Raw genomic sequence first — 21,308 nt, 5'->3', positions numbered from 1 at the left:
TGACGAGTTCGAGTAATGAATGATGAACCTATTCGGCTTTCTTCGAAGCCTTGGTTCTCAACTTCATCAATGCAAACACCAAGGCGTATCCACTGATGGCGAAGATCACACAAATAGCTGCATCTCTCCATCCAACATAGTAATGATTGATGTTGAGAGTTGTCAGGAAGTCGCTTCCATTTTTATATTGGCAGACCTTGCATGCTGAGGTAGCATCAGGGTTGAGCAGGTTAATTTTCCAACCATCGCCCGCCATATAGTCTGACAGGTACTGTGCGCAGGTTCCGTTTGTCGGGTCGAAGTACGCAAACTCATCCTCGTTGCAAGTTACCTTCGCATCCCAGATGCCAAAGGTCAACATTCCGGAGACAACGTAGTTGAATGGATTGAGGTAGTACAACCAGTACCTCCAGAAGACGTTGAGCTGGTCGTACGGGACAAAGACGCCACAGAAGAGGACAAGGAAACTGATCACCAAAGGGTTCACCAGCGCAGCAAAGGTCGGGTTGGGGGAATAAGCTGCAACAAACTGGCCGATTCCAGTATAAATCAGCTCGTATATTAGCATAATGAAGAAGATAGCTCCAGATCGGTCTGAGTCGTGAGGCAGCCTCCAAACGGGGTAGTACCAGCACGCAAAATAAAGAACTGCACAAATGCAGAGATACGGAAACTCGGAAACAATGAGTCCTGTAACAAACGCGACCCATGAGTACATCTTGGACTTCTTTTCGCGAGCATCATATATGTCACGACGTTGGATGAATAGTGGCTGAAGCTGGTTGATGACACCGGGAGCAACGAAGACAAAATTAAAGATCGTGAACATCTTCAAATTCAAGGCCGCCACACTTGGACCGGGACGCCAGAAGGAGAAGCCGTTGAGTAAAGCTGAAATGATATGAAGGGAGAATTTGTTGTTGATGTAGTTGGTGTTCCGGAAAAGCGCAACGTTCATGCGGTGAGTGACAATTTTGGTCTGCTCCCAGAGAGGCATTGAGAATTCAAATCCATCATCAACTGTGCCTGGCGGCTTAGCAGCCGCCTCTTCAAGCATCCCGTCCAATTCCTGGATCATTCGTGATTGTTCGGGGGAATCGAGCCAGATCTGATGCCAGTCCTTGTCCTTGACGGCCTCGATACCACCCGTGACCACATCAATCATGAACTCAGCTGCGTTGGCCTCGGTAGGGCACTGAGCCCCGTACTGACCGAAGTATTGCTTAATAATAGCCGCGTTCTCGCCAATGTCTCCGAAGTAGACAGTCTTTCCACCCTTTGCGAGGAGGAGAAGGGTATCAAATTGAGCAAAGAGCTGCGCCGAGGGCTGATGGATTGTGACCTGAAAAATTTAATGTCAGCAACATAACCCCTGTTGTGCCAGAGTGAAGACTCACCAAAATGGCCTGACCCACGTCAGCTAACTTGCGAAGGAAACGCACTGTGTTATAGGCTGATTGTCCATCAAGACCGGATGTGGGCTCGTCCAAGAAGATCAAAATGCTAGGCTTGGATACTAGTTCCACGCCAATTGTGACACGCTTCCTTTGCTCGACGCTGAGTCCATTGCCTACAGAACCGACAAGGGTATCTGCTAGGTCATGGAGCTCTAGAAGATCAATGATGGTGTCAACATACTTAAGCTTTTCTGCCTTTGGGATGTTGCGAGATTGGCGTAGAAGAGCAGAGAACTCTAGGGCTTCTCTCACGGTCGCGTATGGCTCATGAACATCCAACTGTTCACAATATCCAGCCATTCTCTGGAAAGACACCGGAAGTGGTCGTCCATCAACCATGATAGATCCTTTAATGGTACCGTCTGTCTTTCTCTGGGCAAGAACGTCGAGAAGGGTCGTTTTTCCGGCACCGGAAGACCCCATGAGGGCACCGAGCATGCCGGGTTTAACCCAGCCGTGGATATTATCCAACAGCACTCGATCGCCGGAGGGAGTTTTGACGGTATACGTGAGATTTCTCCAGGTGAAGATAGACGTGTTTCGGGAAAGGTTTTCATCAACCTCAACGGGCTCATCGGTGGTCTCTCGCGCAGTGGTCTTTTCTCTGTTGTTTGCCTCTTCATCAGAGCTGGCGGCATGGTGCTTCTTCAGGTTCTCACGGGGAATGAGAAGGGAAGCACCAGATGCACCACCCGATTTCCAGTACGTTGTGCAAATGATGGTAAGAATGGCGAAGAATCCCCACCACCCCCAAACGACACCAAAGTTCCTCCACATCTGAGAGTACTTGTAATGAAGTGATCCAAGGTACTGATCACCAGTGACATAATCTGCACCTGGCGAAGCGCCACCAATACCCGCACAAGCTTTGTTGGCAGATCCAACATCCTCATAACCAGGACCGCTCGGTATCAAATTCATACCAACACAGGGGATATGCTGGTCGTGAAACTCGTTGGACATTGTAGCTTGAAATGCGTAGGCAAAGGGGTTTGTGTAGTACAACTCGAGGAACCAGTTCTTCATCTTAGGCTTTGGGATCATGTAACCAGCATACATGACAATCCCCTTGACGGCAGTTCCTGAGATCTTGGACGCGGCCTCAAATGTACTAAAGGCGGCTCCAATGAATCTGAACAAAGCGGTAATGCACTGTCAATGAATTAGTTAGTCTCAAACTAGATAGTGTGTCAGGGAATGATTCAAATCAGCGCGGACTTACCAATGTTGTGGTGAACAATATGATCCAAAATGTGAAGAATGCAGCCGCAGTGTGCTTGAGGCCAGACATCCAATATATCACAACCGAAAATATCGAGCACTGGAACAACAACACCGGAAAGTCGGCTGTGATTTGAGCCAAGCAAAACGCAGCCGGGTGATACATTGCAAATGACTTGTGCTTAACCAAAACTGGACGACCCTTGAAGGATTCGGTAACCTCAGACATAGCCACAATGCAGTTGTACAACAGGGAAAAGAAAACCGCTCCACCTTTGGTGAACAGACCTTCAGAGGTGTTTGGGGAATCATAAAAGCATGAACCAGCGATCAAGGCCATCACGCACGACAAAACCTGTTTGATCAAAAAGGTTGATTTCTCACCCCATAAGATCTGATACTGTCGACTGGTGCATGCGCTGACCTGAGCCCAGAAGCTAGTGGTCAAACTGCTCCCCTTGGGGAGATGCTTCGATTTTTCCCACGCAACGGATTCCTTGAACGCATCCGTGCGCTCACGGCTAAGCTCGCTGTCGGGATAGTCATATGCTGATACCATCTTTTTATAAGTCTCAGACTTTTGGTATTCCGCCAGAATGGCATCAGCATTTCTAGGGAATGTATGTTCGCAGCCTGGTCTGATTCTCCGCTCTGTCGGAACAGTCAAACCAGTCAGGAAATCGCCTTTCTTAGTGTTAGTCATTATGCGATTCGGCATGTTCTCAGATAAGCAATGACTGACCGATATTCGCTCCATCAGTGTAAACAAATCCAAGATCTTCCATGAAAGGCTTCGCTTCAGCTGCAGGGCCATAGTAAATTTGCTTGCCCTCGTCGAGGACCAAGACTTTGTCGAAGAGGTTATAAATTCCGTTTCCAGCTTGGTACAAGGTCACAATAGTGGACAGACCCAGGACATCAGTCATGGCACGAAGAGCTTTTGCCCACTCCAATGCAGTACTAGCATCCAAGCCACGAGTACTATTATCCCAAGAGTAGATAGAACCCCGAGTGGCAAGGCACTCGATAATGGATACTCGTTTCCGTTCACCACCAGATACACCACGGACAAATTCGTTTCCGACTTTTGTATCGGCTGTGTGTGCGATTCCCATGGATTCCAAAAGAAACTGCTTCGTCTCAGCGGTATGGTTTGCAGCACTTTGGGTTCCATCCGGTAGATGGAATGGGACTTTCATTCTTGTCGCAAAGTCCATGGTCTGACCGACAGTCAATCGGGGGTAGAACAGCTCTTCTTCTGTGTTCATCACGATCTGACCATTATATTTCTCGGCTTCTGAAGCATTCATGTTTCCAAAACGCACGTCACCCTTTATAGTATGGTAACCCTCATGGCGGTTTGAAAGCATCTTGAGAAGCGTGGTGCATCCTGAGCCAGGCCGGCCCAAAACAAGGAGCATTTCGCCAGGTTTAACGCAGCCATGGCTCTCTGACAATATAGATTTGAGTGGTGGTTTGCGGCGGAGATCCCTGATTAACTGAGGGATGTTGAATTGCGAGATCATGTTTTCGTTGACGGCCGCCTCGGCGGCAAGGACGTCGACAGTTAGGTCTTGCCATGTAACACCGAGCTCACGCCTTTTGAACCCGGCGGCTTGGTCTCTCTCTGCATTCCGGATGACTTGTGGTTTCATGCTCCAGCCCGAGTCCTTTTTGGGCAGTCGAGTGGGGTTGGCATTGGCGAAATTCAGGGTCTCAGCACTGCTTGCTTCGCGGATAATGGTTTGAGGTACATGGAGGGTCTCCACACTGGTCAAATCGTGGTTGTTGAGCTTTCGAACAGGCAGATCATCAGATCTACGGTGTTCCTTTTCGTTTTCAGAGTAATATTCTCCATGAGGCTCGGGGGTGACGTATCATAGGGGTCGTGATGTTGGTCCATTGTCGCGACGGGATTCGGTCAGAGAGTGGAGATTGGTCAAAGAAATTGGATTATTATGTTGGAATCACAGGTCGATTTAGTAGGAGAAGGACCAGGGTATTTATTTTAACCCTCTCCCGATTTTGCTAGGGGGTATTCAATGTGTGTTCCGATTCCAGATCCGAAGCAAAAGGGGATCGAACAGCCGTCATTGGGCAGAAGTCCATTTTTTGCTAGAAACAGCTTATACACACTTACCAGTTCATTAGCTTCTAATGCGGCGGCTATTGTTCCAGCCTCCGCTATGAATAGTTCCCGAGAAGGAAACAGTCCTGAAAACCGGCATGTAGGCCGAGCCCTTCCATGGGTGGTGGGGCTTACTTTGACAGATCTTGAGTTGGATAAACTGATTTTTCTTGCCGAAAAATGTTATTCAATCATTGGTCTACATATGCGAGCCTAACGCTGGAGAGATGTCCGATTTGTGAACCCGCTCTGGTTGTTTTTGGACTCATGCGAGACATTTATGGGGCGCACACGTAATATTAGTTGCCTGTGAGATATTTATTAGAAATCTACAATTCTTTTCCATTCTTGCTGTGGATTCAAAGAGGATAATATGCCGGCAATTGTTAGCAAGACCTCCTCGTAGATAGCCTTCGCCATATGTGGCGATTTGATGATAAGCGCAGTAACTTAATGGGTTTCGGCATATTTTATGCTTAGATGAACTATAGTTTCATATCAGCATAGCGCCTTATCAGAGATGACATATGCACCTATGATTTTTAATAAATGTAAAGAATTAGGATGAAATGGTTTGTTCGATGCCAGAAAAATAGCGGAGGCTTTCCGCTCCCGAATCCCGACTAAGTTGTCAGCCCGATAACGGGTGCGACGATCCCGATCTACCCGGCCAAATCTGCTCGACATGCCGAACTGCTAGGCCGGATGCTTGTGCCAGTCCAAATGTAGAAATATGTAACTAGCGTCTTCTCAATCCGGTAATATGCGAGAAGGTGCCTGGACTCACATTGCGGGTCTGCCATTATCTTCCAGGGGCTCGGCTGGATTTCTTCGTTATGACCACCGACTTATGCCCATGACGCAAGCCATGCTTTGAAATTCCAGGCAGCTTCCTGGCCTTAACAGTGTTATAACAAGATCCGATGGCCCAATCACGGTCTGGGTGTAATTAGTGGTTCGTGATTAAGATGAGGGATTGTCCTAGTTAGCACAGCTAACTTATGCTCGGACCGTTGTAGCCATCAAACAGTAGTATTCCTGGAAATGCCTCCCGTCTGATAATTTGGTGCCTTTTTCGCTCCTTTGCGATCTGATTTATTTATCCTCTGGTTTTCACATGTAGATCCTCCGGTCAATCATTGGCCCTGGGTTCTTGGCAACTTCACAAAGGCCATGCAACAGATCGTTTAAAGATGAGATTGACATTGATAAAGTTCTTCGGGACTTTTTCCCTGCAGTTTTGCGGCCTCATCTTAGTCGCTTTCTTCTATGACTCCAAATATTGCGTTCTCTGAAGAGTCAGCCACTCAGCAGTATCCTGTATCCTTCTCGAATTCGAAACTTTCTACGCCTGCGCCTGTAGCTTATTCAGACTCATCACCATTTAGCTGACCTGCATTCCATGTTAGCTGATGATGGAGCAGAACAGAAATGATAAAAAAGGTGAACCCAAGCTACGTGACAAACTTACTCTCTTTCGAAGCCAATAGGATCACCTCTCTCCTCCCACTCTCTTTGTGTCCACTTGTTAAAACCACATTTCTCCCGGGCTCTACCAGTCATATCTACTTCTCTCCAAAAGCCGCTCCACCCATAGTCGGAAAGCCCCTACCAATTCGTGTCCAATCAACGTCACAGGCGATATGGAACTGTTGCTGACCACAATGCGAGACCACGGACTGCAGATTGAAAGGTATTGACCTGTCAACCAATATGAATGATGGTTTCTGCTGGCAGTGAGCAGGCCCATTCGAGATCAACCACACATCTGATATTCTAATCGCTATCGACGAATATATTATGGGCAATTAGATCGGTTAGCGTGTAAAAGAAAGGTCCTCCTCGGTATTCTCTCCTAGAAAAATGCGGTATCAGAGCACTCATCATCATCAATCTTGCCGTCTGGCCTCGACCATCATTTGAATCATGCATAGAGTTTGGCTGATGTCGTATACAACCATCGTGACAAGACAGAAGATCACGATAGTTGTATACTGCTAATCATCCATCTAGTATCTAGGAGCGCCTAGAACCATCGAATTGATGCCCACGGCCTTTAGAGGTATTTTGATCAAACTCTGTACCTCAGTGCCCCGGATAGTGAAGATAGTTTGCCACAAACGCCAAAGTTTGACATGATTACTTCTTTCCAGCATCCAGAGAAATGACATTCAGTCTCTCAGCTTCAAAAATATTCAGGTCTTCTACCACGTAATGTTATAATTACCACCAACATATTCAAGATACATTCAGTTGCAGCATGGAAGAGATTTCAACATTTAGATACATCGGAATCGGTCAGCGGCTCCCCGTGAAGAATGGTTGAAGATCCGAACACGTTGCATGAATCAAATTCGCAGCCACGCGTGGCGTACTGACGCCGGATCGTATAATATAGTGGTAGAGGAACGGTATTGTGATGTGAGCTTTGCGATTTATATAACAACCTTTAGAGTCGACACAAGTTTTGTACGGTTTATCCTTTACCCTGGCTTTGGGACTTTCACGTGCCACGTTGATTGGGAACTTACTGGAGAATTGGCAGTCCGGCAAATACAAGGACGCTTATATAAGCTAGTAACTGACATAAGTTAAGAATTCTATATTACAGCTAGGAATGAGTTCAAATGCTTACACGATCCCTTAATATGAACGTGGAATCCATGCATTACAAAGTAATCTGTTTCAGCTTACATCTAACGTCAAAGGGGTATTCCGACATAAATTAATCTGATCAAGAGCCATCGCAAAATTAGGAAACTATGACATATTTAGCCCTAGGTCATTCTTATAGGAATGAGGTTCGAGATAGAGGTATGAGAGAGATCACGTGTAGTGAGACAACGCCCCACTTTTTATAGGTTGAGCACCCGCGTTGGACCAAGGGTCAACATTCTGGTTGTCACAAGGAGCCCCTTGAATAGTTGCCGCTTGATACTACCCGGATGCACATATGATCATGGGGTTTCCTATTGCAAAGCACCAGCCCTTGAAAGGGGAGGCTGGTCTCGATGATGTCAGTTTCCCCCTTGCCCCACCCGACGGCAGCCACACACAGTCATGTTATTCATGCTGACGATGAAATATGATCTATGATGTGCAGCCAGCTCCATTCACATCCAACATGAGAATCAAAAGCAGCCAGTCAAGCCGAGACGATCAAGCGGTCAAGATGCGTGGAGACAAATCCAGGGAGTGCAGCAGGGTGCAGCACAAAAATGCGCAGGAGCTTGCCGGCTGACAATTGTGACGAACCCCATTGCCCTCAGTGGTTGCACTACAGCCAGTAGTACGCTTTGCCTACTCCAGATGGCTGCAGATGGGCTCCAGATATTCTGATGGATTTCCTATCTTGGTGCGATCGGCGCCCGCCAATCTGCGCTATTACATTGCAACCGCGCCGATCTCTTCAGCTCGAACCTATGAACCTATGGAGTGCCCGAGCGCTAGATACCCCCGCCAGTGGACTGGGTCGAACTTGATCTGTCGATTGGAGATGCAGAGCTGAAGATCCGAAGCTGAAGGCTTTTTTTAAGTCTTGCTCCCCCCGCCCCGTGCGGGAGAACTCTTTTTTTTTTTTGTTTTCCCTCCAAACTTCACCTCTTGATCATCGTTTGTGTATTATAGTGATATCCCCTCCATTTTTTTCCTAGCGCTATGCCTACTCAGATCCCTGGACCCCGTGGAGTTCCGCTCCTGGGTAATATTTTCGATGTCAACCCCAATGAGACATGGAACTCACTGAACAGCTTGGCCAAGCAATTTGGTAAGCTTTTATGAAGGAAGTTGTCGAAATCACAGAAGCTAACTTTTGATTAGGCTCTATCTTCAAAATTAATGCCCTGGGACACGAAATTGTCTTCGTCGGTAGTGTTGCATTGCTTGAGGAGATCTGCGACCAGACCCGGTTCCGCAAGTGTGTGACAGGCCCAGTTGTTGAGATCCGATATGCCGTGCACGACAGTCTGTTCACGGCCTATGACAGCGAAAAGAGCTGGGGAATTGCACACCGCATTATGATGCCTCATCTCACTCAATCCGCGACCGACAACCTTTTCGGAGACATGGCAGAGGTCATCCCGGACCTCACAAACAAGTGGAGCTCAGGCACCAAGAAGCGCACTCTGATCACAAAGGACCTCGACCGTTTACTCCTCGCATCCTGCATGAAATGTTTCTTCAACCAGCGCGTTCACGTGCTTGAAGGTGCCGAGCCACCCATGCTCAACGCCATGGACGGCGCCACCATGGAGGCGATGAAGCGCCCCACCCGCCCAAAGCTGCTGAACTGGCTCGTGTACCAGCGCCGCTTTGAAAAGGACACCAAGATCATGCGCGGCTTCGCAGCCGAGGTGATCAAGACCCGGAGAGAAAACCCGGAGACCGCCCGCAAGGATATCCTGGATGCCATGCTCAACGGCAGCGATCCCGAGAGCGGCGAGAAGCTCACCGAGTCGCAAGTGATTGATGAAATCATCTCCTGCTTCATCGGCGCCGCTACAGCCCCCAACCTCGTCTCTTACGCTCTGTACTACCTCATGGAGAACCCGACCGAGATCACCAAGGCACAGGAGGAGATTGACCGCGTCGTCGGCGACGGCAAGATCGACCTGGAACACCTGAAGAGCCTGAACTACATTGAGGCCATCCTCCGCGAGTCGATTCGTCTTTCCGCCACCGCCCCTGGCTTCAACATTGAGCCCATTCCCTCTGACGACAAGAGCCCCGTCCTTCTCGCCGGCGGCGAATACCAAATCGCCCACAACCAGCCTATGATCGCCGTCCTCAGCCAGGTGAATCGCGACCCAGCTGTCTTTGAGGACCCCGAGGCTTTCAAGCCGGAGCGTGTCTACGGCGAGAAATGGGATCAGCTCCCTGCTGCCGCGAAGAAGGGCTTCGGTAACGGTAAGCGCGAGTGCATTGGCAAGATCTGGGCTTGGCGGTGGTCGTTCTTCACTCTGGCTAGCATTCTCAAGGAGAACCAATTCGAGTTGGCGGATCCCAACTACAAGCTTGAGTCCAACGGTGCTTTCAGTATTAAGCCGCTTGAGTTATACGGTCTGGTTAGCCCCCGGAAGTAAGCTGTTAGGGCTACTTGGGTAAATTGTGTTATTTGATCAGCGGATACGAAGTCAATAATGAATTTGTCGATATATCACTCATCGTTATGAATGGATCTCGGGATGAAACAATACTTAATTTTAGCTCTTCTAGTTTATTCCTTATTTAATCGTAAATTGTGAAACACGCTACCGTAGTTATTGTAGACGGCTTGTGGCGGTGCGGTGACATAGTGGGGGTTGCGTATGCAATTATGTGGTCATCTCCGCCACATTGGAACACTCCACAACACCTTAATTTAGACAATGGAGCATTCTAATAGTGGTTACTGTTGGAAAGAAATTCAGAGCGAACGTGGTATATTTGAAAACCAAAAAAAGGGGACCAGCCTAAGTCTCAATATTGACACAGAAGCGAAACCATTCCAGCTGGAGACCATCCCGTACAACAGAATGGCCTAGGAAGAAGAAATAAAAAAACACAAGTCTATCTTCAACATCATATCAAATGTAAATCAAAGAAAACAGAGTGCTCTTAGATTTAGCCGCTGTAGTCAATAGTAACAGCCAACCGAACAGCGCCGCCAGAGATGTTACCACCAATACCACCGACATCAGTCTCGGCAGAAGTATAAGCATTGTCAACGACAGCAGCATTGGGGGAAATAGACGAGCAGGTGCCACCGAGCACATCACAGATCTTCATGCCATCAACGGTGAGACCAGCGTTCTGAGCCGCTATAGCGGAGACATCGAAGCCAGACCAGTCGTTGTTGGCAGAAGAACCAAAGTCGAACTCACCCCAGGTGGAGGCGTAGCCACCGGCACCGTCGGTGGGGATAGTGGTACCAGATGCGGCAGCCCAGCCACCCTGCGAGTCGTCATCGAAGGCAACGTACTTGGTCTCACCGGGGGCGAGAGTGAAGGTCTGGCAGGCGTTGCCGTACCAGCCGGTCATCATGCCATCCGGGCCGTACTTGTTGAAGATGGCGACAGTCCAGTCTTCAGTGTTGGAGCCCTGGAATTGCGCCACGTACTTGTATTGGCTGGCGTCCGAGGATGAAACTTGGATGATGTTGCTGCCGTAGGGGTTGCCAACGTTTCCGGCGTAGGTCACGCCGCTGCCGGAGGAGGCGGTTGAGCTACCGAAGCCAGAGGTCGAGTAGCTGCCGCTGGAGGGGGTGGAAGTCCATTCGCCGCCGGAGGATGTTCCAGTTGCCTGACGGCGCTCGAGAGTGGTTGGGCGGGCGAGGGTGCCCGTGGTGAGGGCTGCAAGGAGCATGAAAGACTTGGAGAGCTGCATTGTGTTGTGGGAAGATGGAACTTCGAGTTGTTGGATAGTTAGACACGAAGGAAGAAGAGATATCAATGAAGATATTCGAATGAGTGTATGTGTCTTAGGAAAAGAATGACAGAAGTTGTGGGTTCCTCAAAAAGAATGTAGTTGTTTGGAGAGAGGAAAGAGACAGCAAATGTGCAAGACATGGCCAGGTATAAATACCTTTGGAGAGTTTAGACAAAATCTGCAGCCCCGCCACGCTCGCCTCCAAATCGAGGTCACTTCAGAACCAAACGGATGAAACCAAAGGCGCCTGGTACCTGACCCTCTCTTCGTAGTGGACACTTGGGGCACACGTACGTCAGGCAGTTCAGAGGAGGAAAGGCGTCGTATGCCCATGGAATTGAGAAAGGCCGAGACCATCTCTCTCCGGGGTGCGGTGGGTTAGGGCTTCGATGTAAAAGAAACCATTGGAGGTGGAAACGGGGACACTCCGGGCCATGGGTCAAGCGTTGGACATTAGATTGGTGGATAAGTATGATTGGGCGTCGTGTCAAACCACAGTCAATCTAGAATGAAAGAGTGTTCCGGACATTCGTCATTGGCGGGTCCCTTGTCTGTCGGACAGTGGGCCTGTGTATATGGTAGTGTCCAGGCATGGCAGTGGATGGGTCAGGGGCCGCATGGCTTACCGGAGGATGGCCGGAGCATCCACGATTCCAGCACGCGGAGACGCTTGTTCTCCATTGGACGCAAATCGAGCCTGAATCTAGTAACTAGAGGGAATAATCAATTGAAGATTGGACGCCAATGCTACCCGAAATGGGAGCACTGGATGGGCTTGAGAGGATTGTCCAGTCTGGAAGCGATAGTCAAATTTAGCGAACTGGATCGCCGGGCTAAATGGACAGAAGATGGCCTAATGTGGGCCTTGGTTACCAGGTTGTCTTGGCCCAGGACTCGTGGATTCTAGCCGGAACTGCGCGAAACTAAGGTCTGGAAGGATTGAGTGTGGCCGATGCATGTGTCTTGACCTACACGCCCGGAAGTATGGGAACATCAGACCCTTTTTTTTTTTACGCGAAATATTTCTTCAACTTTGCACCTAATAGTTCTTATTGAAATAGGATTTCTTCCCCTGACCCTTAGATGGATTGAATTTTGTGACTCGCAGCCCGAGAGCCACGGATGATTGTTTTGTGGTCCAGGAGAAAAGCAAGGCGATTGGCTGACCTATTAATAATAATAACCAATCATAATAGAGTTTGTGGTCTTGGCAGGGCAATAGTGCAAATAAACCAATCATAGTTTGAGGTGTTCAACTCTGGTACCAACCAACCATGGATTTACTCCAATTTCATTTACACATGAATGGGTCCGTGACGCAGCGGCTGGAAAAAGTCGCACAATGTTGGAGACATTTCAAAGGCGTCGCAACCACAGTCTCTTGTTTATTATGTGCCATAATTTAGGCTGAAATTCATCTCACACGTTGGGTACATGTGTGTCCCTTTTCTCCCAGGGTGTGGTGATGGAAATTTCTGCTTCACATGCGAGTCCTTCCTCGCCTAAAAGCAATTCTTTTATAAACTCCACTGTCAACGTCTAACGGCTGTGTTTTTGACTTTCCTCAGTGGGCCTTCTGGAATTCTCTTCCCTGACTCCGCAGTGTCCCACTGAGGGGTCAAGCCTAGGCTCGAGGAACACCTACTCGGCGCGAATGGATTTGAATGGTTTGAGGCAAGCAGACATAGAACGTACCATAAATCATTACCGTTCGTAAGAGCTACATTGAGGTTACGTTGGACCCTTTGCGCCAAGCTCAACAAAAGCCTAGTCAGATTGTCGGAGTTTCTTTGTTCGAGAATATTTACCAGGAAAATAAAGTTATACGCTACACAACGAACAAGCGTTCTCCATTCGCCTAGCGTAGCTTGTGGGTTCAATATGGAGTCGATGGTATTGTCTAGACAAGTCGATGTGTCTGGGCGAACACATGCCGAGAATGCTGACAGTCAACTTGTGTCAATGACTTCATGCTGGCCATTTTAATTAGTCGATTTTTCCATAGGGCAGTCTTTCTTTTTGGGGGGTTAATAACTCACCAAAGATAGGTTCTATTGCGTCGTTATGCGAATAGAGTCTATATCCAAGAGATGCCGCTGGGTAAAAAAATATCTGGTTAACCAATATTTATTGCCACCACAGAATTTTAGCAATATAATATAGATTTCATCGACTGTTGATTTGTTGATGCTATTGCCACCTTGTCCTGTTCCTGGCGCCTCCAAACATGACACCCACATGACGTTTGCCACTCAGATGACGACAGCCGCCGCGCCTTATGATAATTAATTCTGACCAGTGAACATTGTTTGGAAATTGACCACAAAATTCACGCTGTATTTCGTGAATGGTATTTGATCAACGGAATTTTTCTCATATATCTTTAAAGCAGGCGAGGGTGACGGGGGAGAAATTGGGTCATTGGGATTCGTAGGTATTAGTCAGCCGAGAGCAACTGTGACCTATCTACCCCTATTTGTCCGGGCCATAGTACAAAATTGATCCGAGAATGCCAAATGGTTTAGTAGTATTGTTAGGCTTCAAAGATTGTAATGTTAACCTTCAAATGTTAAGCAATATATTTATGTCTTACAAGCTAGTGTAATATGACTAAGCAATTCTTATTGTACCCTATATATGTTTCAGGTCGAACGCGTCTTTTTGGTCATTATCAACTATTGAGAATTTCCATACACGATTAGTAAATTAGTAGCTATACTAGTCAATATATTATGTCCGATTCTACTAATATTCCTAAGCTCTGTAATACTCTTATAATCGGGGACGCGGTGTAGAACGTGGAATCGGCAGAGTAGACACCGTACTAGGTAAGATATTTAATCTATTATATATACTTTTTTTTGTAGTTTAGCTTAAGGAACGTCCTATTTAGCTTACTTTTTGTTAGGCACCGTATTTAGCTAAGGCGTAAACAATCCTTGTGAATGGACCCCTTTCCGGAACTCTTGTAATATGAGCATGATAGTTGTACTGTTAGGGAGTTCTGTGAGTCATGACTCACTAGATACAGGTCTAATTCTAAGGCATAAGTAGTGAATATCAGGGTGACACGACAGTACCAACAGTACAGGGGTTCCAACAAGAACGACTGCATTTCGTATGATACCGTACCTGTTGTGCACCCTACCTCAGTGCCCCTCTAACATCCATGTTTCTCAGCACCGCTATTTGAGAACTGCTACAATCTCTGCGCAACATAGCACCGAGGCTCCATTCCTCGGGGCTACATATTTTTTGTAATATGTCTTCACATGAAAAGACAGTGCTTCATTATTCGTAAGCTGCACCCGGAGGCAGAACATGGGTACATGGCACATGCACCAATCTATGTCAGTTTCCGCAGGCCACCATAAAGGGTGGGGACGAAGCCCCAAGGAACAGTCGGCCTGAGACAGGTTCATGTACTGCGCTCGTCGTAGTTGGCAGGCTTCGTGCCTCCCTATCCTCACAACCTTGAACATCTCGTACTCCTGTTTTGTAGATGACGCCTCTATGCCACTCTTCTTTCAGATCATCATCACTGTCAAGGGTGAATCTTTGTCATAAAGGACATGGAACGCTCGGATGAACATGTGGTGATCAGGTACAGTAGCAGCAAAAATGTTCCCGTCAGTGTCAACGGACAGATTGTCAACTCCCGCAGATAATGGCACCTCGTCAACCTAAACGAGCGTTGTCTTACCAGCCGGTGGACGGTAGCGGTGCGCCAGGCAGGGTACGCGACATGAGTAAGGTCTGATGACACGTCACTTGTGATGCAATTTGGGAAGGAGGGGTTTTCGGTGGCGGCAAAATAACACTTGCTTGTATCAGTGCGACAATAGGAGATGCTTCTACTTATCTCCCTGTCGCAAGAAGGGTTGAACTTGGTGCTGCGGCCATTGCTGAACAGAAACCCTCCTTTGTCTCCATTGTCGTCAATGACGACGAGATTGTTTGGCGAGATGATCGTCTCGCTAACGATGGTTTTGACTTGACCAGCCTGGTATCATGACGTAGGTCGAGGTTGTACACACACATCAAGAGTCGAATTAGCCCCTACTTTGGTTGCGTCTAGCAGTGGTTTTCCGGTCGATGCTTCTTTTTCGGCTTGGGCTTGGGCTCACGAGTTTCAATGCAGACAGGTGCCTCCTGGACTCCATGCTACAAGTTCCCATCTAAAGCCATTTAATATAGATCATTATGCCGTGGCTTTGCTCTGCGGTGGCTTTTAGCACAGGAGTAATGCGCTATCATGATCCGATGCAGCTGTACTCCTAATAGAGCCGGGTTAATATAGAGATCATAACTTTAAATACATAAGACATACTTACCTATTTTGACCTAAACCGCAATGTGATGAAAGCACCCGCCTACATTCTACTAGAAAAGATCGATATCATGAAATTGGACACGTTAATTATAATATATTTCAGTCACTTTGTTCCTGAAGACGTATTAAAAATGGAGGCATTACTAGGCTATTAATAAAGGCTTTGAAGATAGATCTCAGACCTTCAGATACGTGATATACCGCACAATAAATCACCATATTCAACTTCTATGGCTTCACCGGTCTGCCAGTCGACTCCCCCATTCTTTCGGTGATGATGTCGACTGTTTCCCATTGGCTTCGTCCCAGCTCCATGGCTCACTCTGCACAACAGTCTCTGAGACTACAGTGATATCCTTTGAAGAAGGCTCAGGCTCAGTGAGAATGTGCTCATCACTTCCCCACGCAGAAATCTGCATATGCGACGGCGCTGCGGCATTGATTTTACTCTTCTTTGTGTCTCGATCACCGCGATTTGTCATAGTCTTCAAGCCTGAGAGTGGGTAAGACTGTCCAGATGGTTTGCCAGAGGAGCTAAAGAGTTGAGAAAGACCAATTTTTTTGAAGCCTTTGCGAAGAAGTGGTTGGATGATGGGCAGATTCGAGACCACGATTGAAACGAATGTCTCGCGACAAGCCCATTTAGAGCCGGCTTCGGCGCCATCGGGGCCCGACTGCATGTGGTTTGTCAGAAAAATGTACTCGTAGAGTAAAGGTTACCATTATTACGGGACTTACACTCATAATGGTAACGGCTCGAATAATTGACGCTGTGATGACGAATGCAGCACCGGAAAAGAGGGCCATCAGAGGAACTTTGCGTTTCAAGCTGATATTGACTTTCCATAGCAGAGGTAGTGGAATTGAAAGCAGGTAGATGTCAGTGATGATGTTGAGTATCACCACGACGAGAACGTATACTGGGGAGTTTGTTGGTTGGCAAAACTCTGGCGTATTAAGTTAGACATGAGACTCAAGCCTGTTAAAGACCGGGGTTACTCACTGCCGGGATTTGGGCTAATCTGCCAGAAAGCGTGGAAAGGCTGGCATGATAAAAGAAGAGACAACTGAGTTGCAATCCACGTCACGGCTAGGATACCATAGGCGATTCGGACACGGGTCGGAAGGCTTTGGAGGCCAGTTCTGCAAGCTCATCAGCATTTCAATTTTTTTGGAATAAATGAGGGGGTATGTGGAGCGCACGTTAATCGAGAATAAAAAACAGCCAGGCTGACCTTGACAAGCCAAAGAATTGCGACGTATAGTGACCATCCAATGACTTGGATTTTTGAACCCGCAACTCGATTAGACGCCTCCTTAGAGCTTAGGTCGACACTTTTCCGCTCCTCATCTGTCATATAGCTGTTGGTCAAGCCCTGATAATTGGCAACAACGAGATACGCTGCTACTGTCTCCAATACAAATACAATCTGTGCGAGATAATCTTAGCGCATACACAACACATAGAAAGACGTAAGAGCATACCCCGGCCAAAGGCATGAGATAGTCATCGAGCTGAAAATTGGCAGGTCCGACAAGCTTCCATCGTACAAAGATCCGCACGAGGATTGTGAACAGTGCTAAAGATAGCAATACCCATGCCTCGACATTACCCGCCATTTCCAAGAGTGTGCGATGGCTAGGAATCCAGATGACGGAGAATGTGAAAGATCAGGTCGGGATAAAATAAAAAAGAGCAATGAAAGGAACCAAGGCTCCAAATGACCCCAATGGGGTCTTCATGGCGGAATCCTTCCATCCCGTCTCTTTGAAGATCGTTCGCTCCCTAATTCCACTTTAATTTTATTGACAAGGCGCGCACGAAAATCTTTTCGCCGATCTCGTGTCATCCGGAACCTAGCCAGTCCATAACAAGCAAGATCGTCGACTTCTCAAGCACGTTACTCCGCCAAGTCCACTCTAATAGGAGAGGTGGAGCTCGTGTCGGCCCGCCAAGCACCACTATAGCGTTATCCAGAGGTGGGGATGTTTTAGCGGAACTGCCAACCTTACTCCACCGAGAGAACTGACCGGCAATTCTGATCCCAGAAGCCCCATTTCAGGGGTTAAAATCGACGACTAGAATTCCTAACGGCCAAACAAAGTCGGCTTCTTTCCGTTAGCCCGTCGGTTCGAGAAAGTTTCAAGTTATATATGCTTTTGTCCCTGGAGTTTGCTGCGAATCCCCCTCTCATTGTTTTTCTTTTCCTTACCCTTGACTCGCATCGCTCCGCTGAACATGTCTTCCTTTGAGTTTATTATTGTCGGAAGTGAGTAATAGCCTTTGGATAAGGTTTCGGTTTATTCCCGATGGTCCCAAATGGTCTACCATGGTATCCCTAAAGTTAGATCAGAGCTCTCGGGGACCAAACATCGAACTCCCTCCCAAATATTCTAACTCTGGTGTCCCCTAGCTGATATTTGGTAGGTGGCCCGGCTGGCAGTGCACTCGCCGCCAAACTTGCCAACTCGGCCGCAAAGCCACGAGTCCTGCTTCTGGAAGCAGGTGAGAACAAGGAGGATCGTAATCTTCGCGTGGACGGAGAGCGATGGATTACGTTCCAAAACCAGTCCATGAACTGGGGCTACAAGACCTCCCCGCAAAAGGATTGCAATAACCGCGAGATTGACTACAGTCGCGGCCGGTGCATGGGCGGATCGAGCGCCATCAACTTTGGTGTGTACAGTGTTGGCGCGCGTGACGATTATCAGGAGTGGGCGCGCATCGTCGGTGATGATGATTATGGGTGGCAGAATATCCGGAGGAGGTTGAAGGATCTGGAAACCTTTCACGGAGAGACCCCGGAGGGTATGGACAAGAAATACGCCAATCCAAAGCCAGAGGATCATGGTAGCAAAGGCCCTCTGCACGTAGGCTTTGCACGCGAGTGGGAAAGAGACTTGCCCGAGCTGTTGGATGTTTTCGAGCAGGCTGGATTTCCCTTGAACCCCGACCATAACTCGGGTAACCCCATCGGAATGTCGGTGTTGATTAACTCTGCTTATCAAGGGCTGCGCTCAACGGCAGGGGATCTGATTATTGGCGGAGAGAAGAATAATCTGACGATCGCTACGGATTCGCCGGTGCAGCGTGTTCTCCTGGAAGGAAACAAGGCTGTCGGCGTGGAAGCGAACGAAAAGAAATGTGAGTCCAACCCATTTGGCCCCACCCTCACACCTATGATCCTATCTAGATAGGCTAATATGACTGCGTCCATAGACTATGCTACAAAGGAGGTCATTCTATCCGCCGGTTCACTCAATGACCCTCGCATCTTGATGCATTCGGGAATCGGCCCCGCCGCCCAACTGAAACAATACAACATCGACGTCGTTCACGATGCCCCCGCCGTCGGCCAAGGACTTCGCGACCATTGCTTCGTCCCGATGGTGAACACTCGCACCGATAACAGTACGGACCGAAAGGCTTTCTATGGTTCCCAGGCCGCCATGGATGCCGCTAAAAAGGAATGGGAAGAACATGGAACCGGCCCCTGGGCAAAGTTTGCTTGTGAATTGGGTATTGGCTGGTTCAAGCTTACCGAACAGCTCACTTCCACGTCAGAATTTAAGGCTCTCCCGGAAGACGAACAGCGATATCTCCTTCAGGAGACCGTGCCACACTACGAGATTATCACCCATTTCCCTATTCACTGGTTCATCCCGGACTTCCCAGCCGAGGCCTTGAATTACTCTTGCTTGTTGGTTTTCTTGTTCAATGCACAGACCCGTGGAGAAGTCACTCTGCAATCGTCGGACCCCGATGCTCCGCTTCTTTTCAATCCCAAGTTCCTTGCCCACCCCTTCGATCGTCGGCTTGCAATTGAGGCTCTGCGAGACTCTTTCCGCGTTGCCAAACATGAATCTTATACAAAGGACAATGTGGCCGAGCTAGCTATGCCCAAAAGCGAATCGGATGAGGACCTGCTCGAATATTGGCGCCAGAATATCTTGTCAAGTTGGCATATGACAGGAACAGTCAAAATGGGCAAAAAGGGCGACGTTGACGCAGTCGTCGATCCTGATTTCAAGGTAATGGGCATTGAGAATCTGCGGATTGCTGATATGGGTGTTGTGCCGGTGTTGGTCAATGCCCATGTCCAGGCAGTGGCCTATGTCACTGGTGCAACTTGCGCTGAAAAGTTGATCAAGGAATACAACCTGGCTTAGATGCAAATATTTGCGCAGAATGTGGCCAAATTTATTGGCTACGACTGGCCGCAGCATATAATGATCAAGTCGTGCGCATTGTTAATAGGGGCAACTAGGATCTCGTTCATAAAGAGCCTTCCCTGTGTCATCTGCTCTATTTGTAAGCGTTTGTTGAGCCCACAATCTAACAAGGCCTTGTGGAGTTCATTTTAAGAAAAGATGCGCAGTAAGATAACAATGATATATATTTTAGCACATTGGACACCTGCGAATGCAAGACATCTTAACGACAGATAAGATGAAAATACGGACCCCACACACCACCATGCTTTGGGATAGAAGAGCTGTGGAAGTAAGCTTGTGACACGCTTTTGCCCATGACTAGTGTGCTACTAGGAGCGACATGTTCTCGTAGTACACTGAGTTTCCGTCTGCTGCCTTTTAGAGTTAATATTTTCCAAATGAAACGGGCACAGCAAGGCCGCCTGCGGGGAGCCCGGCACCCCAGAGGCCCTGAAAAGCCAGCTTGGCCGTGAGTATAACTATGTAGCTGGGTATTTTTTCTGTTTGACTTCAAGCCATGAGATTCCTAGGCAGTGACGGTATTCGAATTGAACCGCGGCAAATGAGCGCACGGACTACGGCGTCTAACCCACCTGGATATGACGGTACCCGGTTTCCGAACTATGTTCACGTCTACTGCGTGCAGGCCTCAACTCTATTCGCCAACGGACCCGTCTTTATTGAGTTCCAGGCAGACTTTATTCATAACCTGTTTGGGAAGAAGGAGTCAGGGGATCCGATCACTAAAGCCCCTCCAGGCAGCAGCACTGGACTGGAAGGCCGAGATACACGCAATTGGGGACATGACGCCATTCCCAAAGGCAAAGTCGTGGTAATGGGAGCCAACGTTCCCAATATATATGTGGAAATGCTCCACTATTTTGCTGGAATCCCGCTATCTCTAATCGTGCAGCGCGTAAGCCACGCGCCACCAAGTACTGTCATTATGTCCAACGTACATATAGACTTGAAGACCTATATATACCTCGTCGATTAGAAACAAGTACATACGACCACAGGGTGTGGAGAACAGGGCTTCCCGTCCGCTCAGCCGTACTTAAGCCACACGCCGGTAAGTTAGTAGTTAGGTGGGTGACCACTAGCGAATCCTTACTGTTGTATGTTTTTGTTTTTTTATTTATTTACTTAACGTGATAGACGCCCCTCCGTATATCTAGCCAAGACCTTAATCCTAGCTTTTATGTGGATTTTCCTATAGAAACTGTGCTTACGACATACGATCTTATATTAATCACATAAGTTTCTTTGGATTTAGGTTATCTCTATTGGTCCACTATTTTTCTCCCTAGAGGCTGCCAGTGCTAGTTTATTGGAGCCGCGGAACCGGGAAACAGCTAGCAAAGCGTAATAATAGCGGGATAACTTAGCGTGACCCCCACTGGCGGGTTCGACACGCAAAATGTTCGGAAATAGTGAAATACCTCCCAGTTAGTCTGTACGAAAAATGAAACTTATTAATGTGTCCGAGACAAAAGGCGGGTCTTCTGGATCTGCTAGTGTGTAGGGTAGGGTGTATGGGCCGGCCAAG

General features: G+C 48.0%; 6 protein-coding genes across 6 annotated transcripts; 3 read left to right on the top strand and 3 right to left on the bottom strand.

Moving 5' to 3' along the window:
- Positions 1-28: 28 nt before the first annotated feature.
- N7446_010114 (uncharacterized protein) lies at positions 29-4,581 on the bottom strand (the record flags this gene model as incomplete). Its single annotated transcript, XM_058518858.1, has 5 exons — positions 29-1,342; positions 1,398-2,609; positions 2,680-3,362; positions 3,421-4,496; positions 4,553-4,581. The coding sequence occupies 5 exons, from the start codon at positions 4,579-4,581 to the stop codon at positions 29-31; spliced, it is 4,314 nt and encodes a 1,437-aa protein (XP_058369646.1).
- Positions 4,582-8,426: 3,845 nt separating this feature from the next.
- N7446_010113 (uncharacterized protein) lies at positions 8,427-9,967 on the top strand. Its single transcript, XM_058518857.1, has 2 exons — positions 8,427-8,572; positions 8,626-9,967. The coding sequence occupies exons 1-2, from the start codon at positions 8,464-8,466 to the stop codon at positions 9,885-9,887; spliced, it is 1,371 nt and encodes a 456-aa protein (XP_058369645.1). The 5' UTR covers positions 8,427-8,463; the 3' UTR covers positions 9,888-9,967.
- A 440-nt stretch (positions 9,968-10,407) lies between these two features.
- N7446_010112 (putative allergen) lies at positions 10,408-11,169 on the bottom strand (the record flags this gene model as incomplete). The annotated part of the gene is made up of 1 exon (XM_058518856.1): positions 10,408-11,169. One exon carries the CDS (start codon positions 11,167-11,169, stop codon positions 10,408-10,410), a length of 762 nt encoding a protein of 253 aa, XP_058369644.1.
- A 4,611-nt stretch (positions 11,170-15,780) lies between these two features.
- On the bottom strand, positions 15,781-17,164 carry N7446_010111 (uncharacterized protein; the record flags this gene model as incomplete). Its single annotated transcript, XM_058518855.1, has 5 exons — positions 15,781-16,218; positions 16,283-16,491; positions 16,548-16,687; positions 16,748-16,974; positions 17,030-17,164. The coding sequence occupies 5 exons, from the start codon at positions 17,162-17,164 to the stop codon at positions 15,781-15,783; spliced, it is 1,149 nt and encodes a 382-aa protein (XP_058369643.1).
- Positions 17,165-17,783: 619 nt separating this feature from the next.
- On the top strand, positions 17,784-19,714 carry N7446_010110 (GMC family oxidoreductase; the record flags this gene model as incomplete). The annotated part of the gene is made up of 3 exons (XM_058518854.1): positions 17,784-17,814; positions 17,973-18,689; positions 18,765-19,714. 3 exons carry the CDS (start codon positions 17,784-17,786, stop codon positions 19,712-19,714), a joined length of 1,698 nt encoding a protein of 565 aa, XP_058369642.1.
- A 562-nt stretch (positions 19,715-20,276) lies between these two features.
- Positions 20,277-21,128, top strand: N7446_010109 (uncharacterized protein; the record flags this gene model as incomplete). Its single annotated transcript, XM_079040920.1, has 3 exons — positions 20,277-20,675; positions 20,757-20,831; positions 21,036-21,128. 3 exons carry the CDS (start codon positions 20,277-20,279, stop codon positions 21,126-21,128), a joined length of 567 nt encoding a protein of 188 aa, XP_078897046.1.
- Between the last annotated feature and the right edge of the window lie 180 nt (positions 21,129-21,308).

Source organism: Penicillium canescens (genome assembly GCF_028828765.1).
Source record: "Penicillium canescens strain IBT 15451 chromosome Unknown utg000006l_segment0_segment0, whole genome shotgun sequence".
NCBI lineage: Eukaryota > Fungi > Ascomycota > Eurotiomycetes > Eurotiales > Aspergillaceae > Penicillium > Penicillium canescens.
The sequence above is the reverse complement of the archived record's forward strand: the minus strand, read 5'-3'. Positions and strand labels throughout refer to the sequence as shown.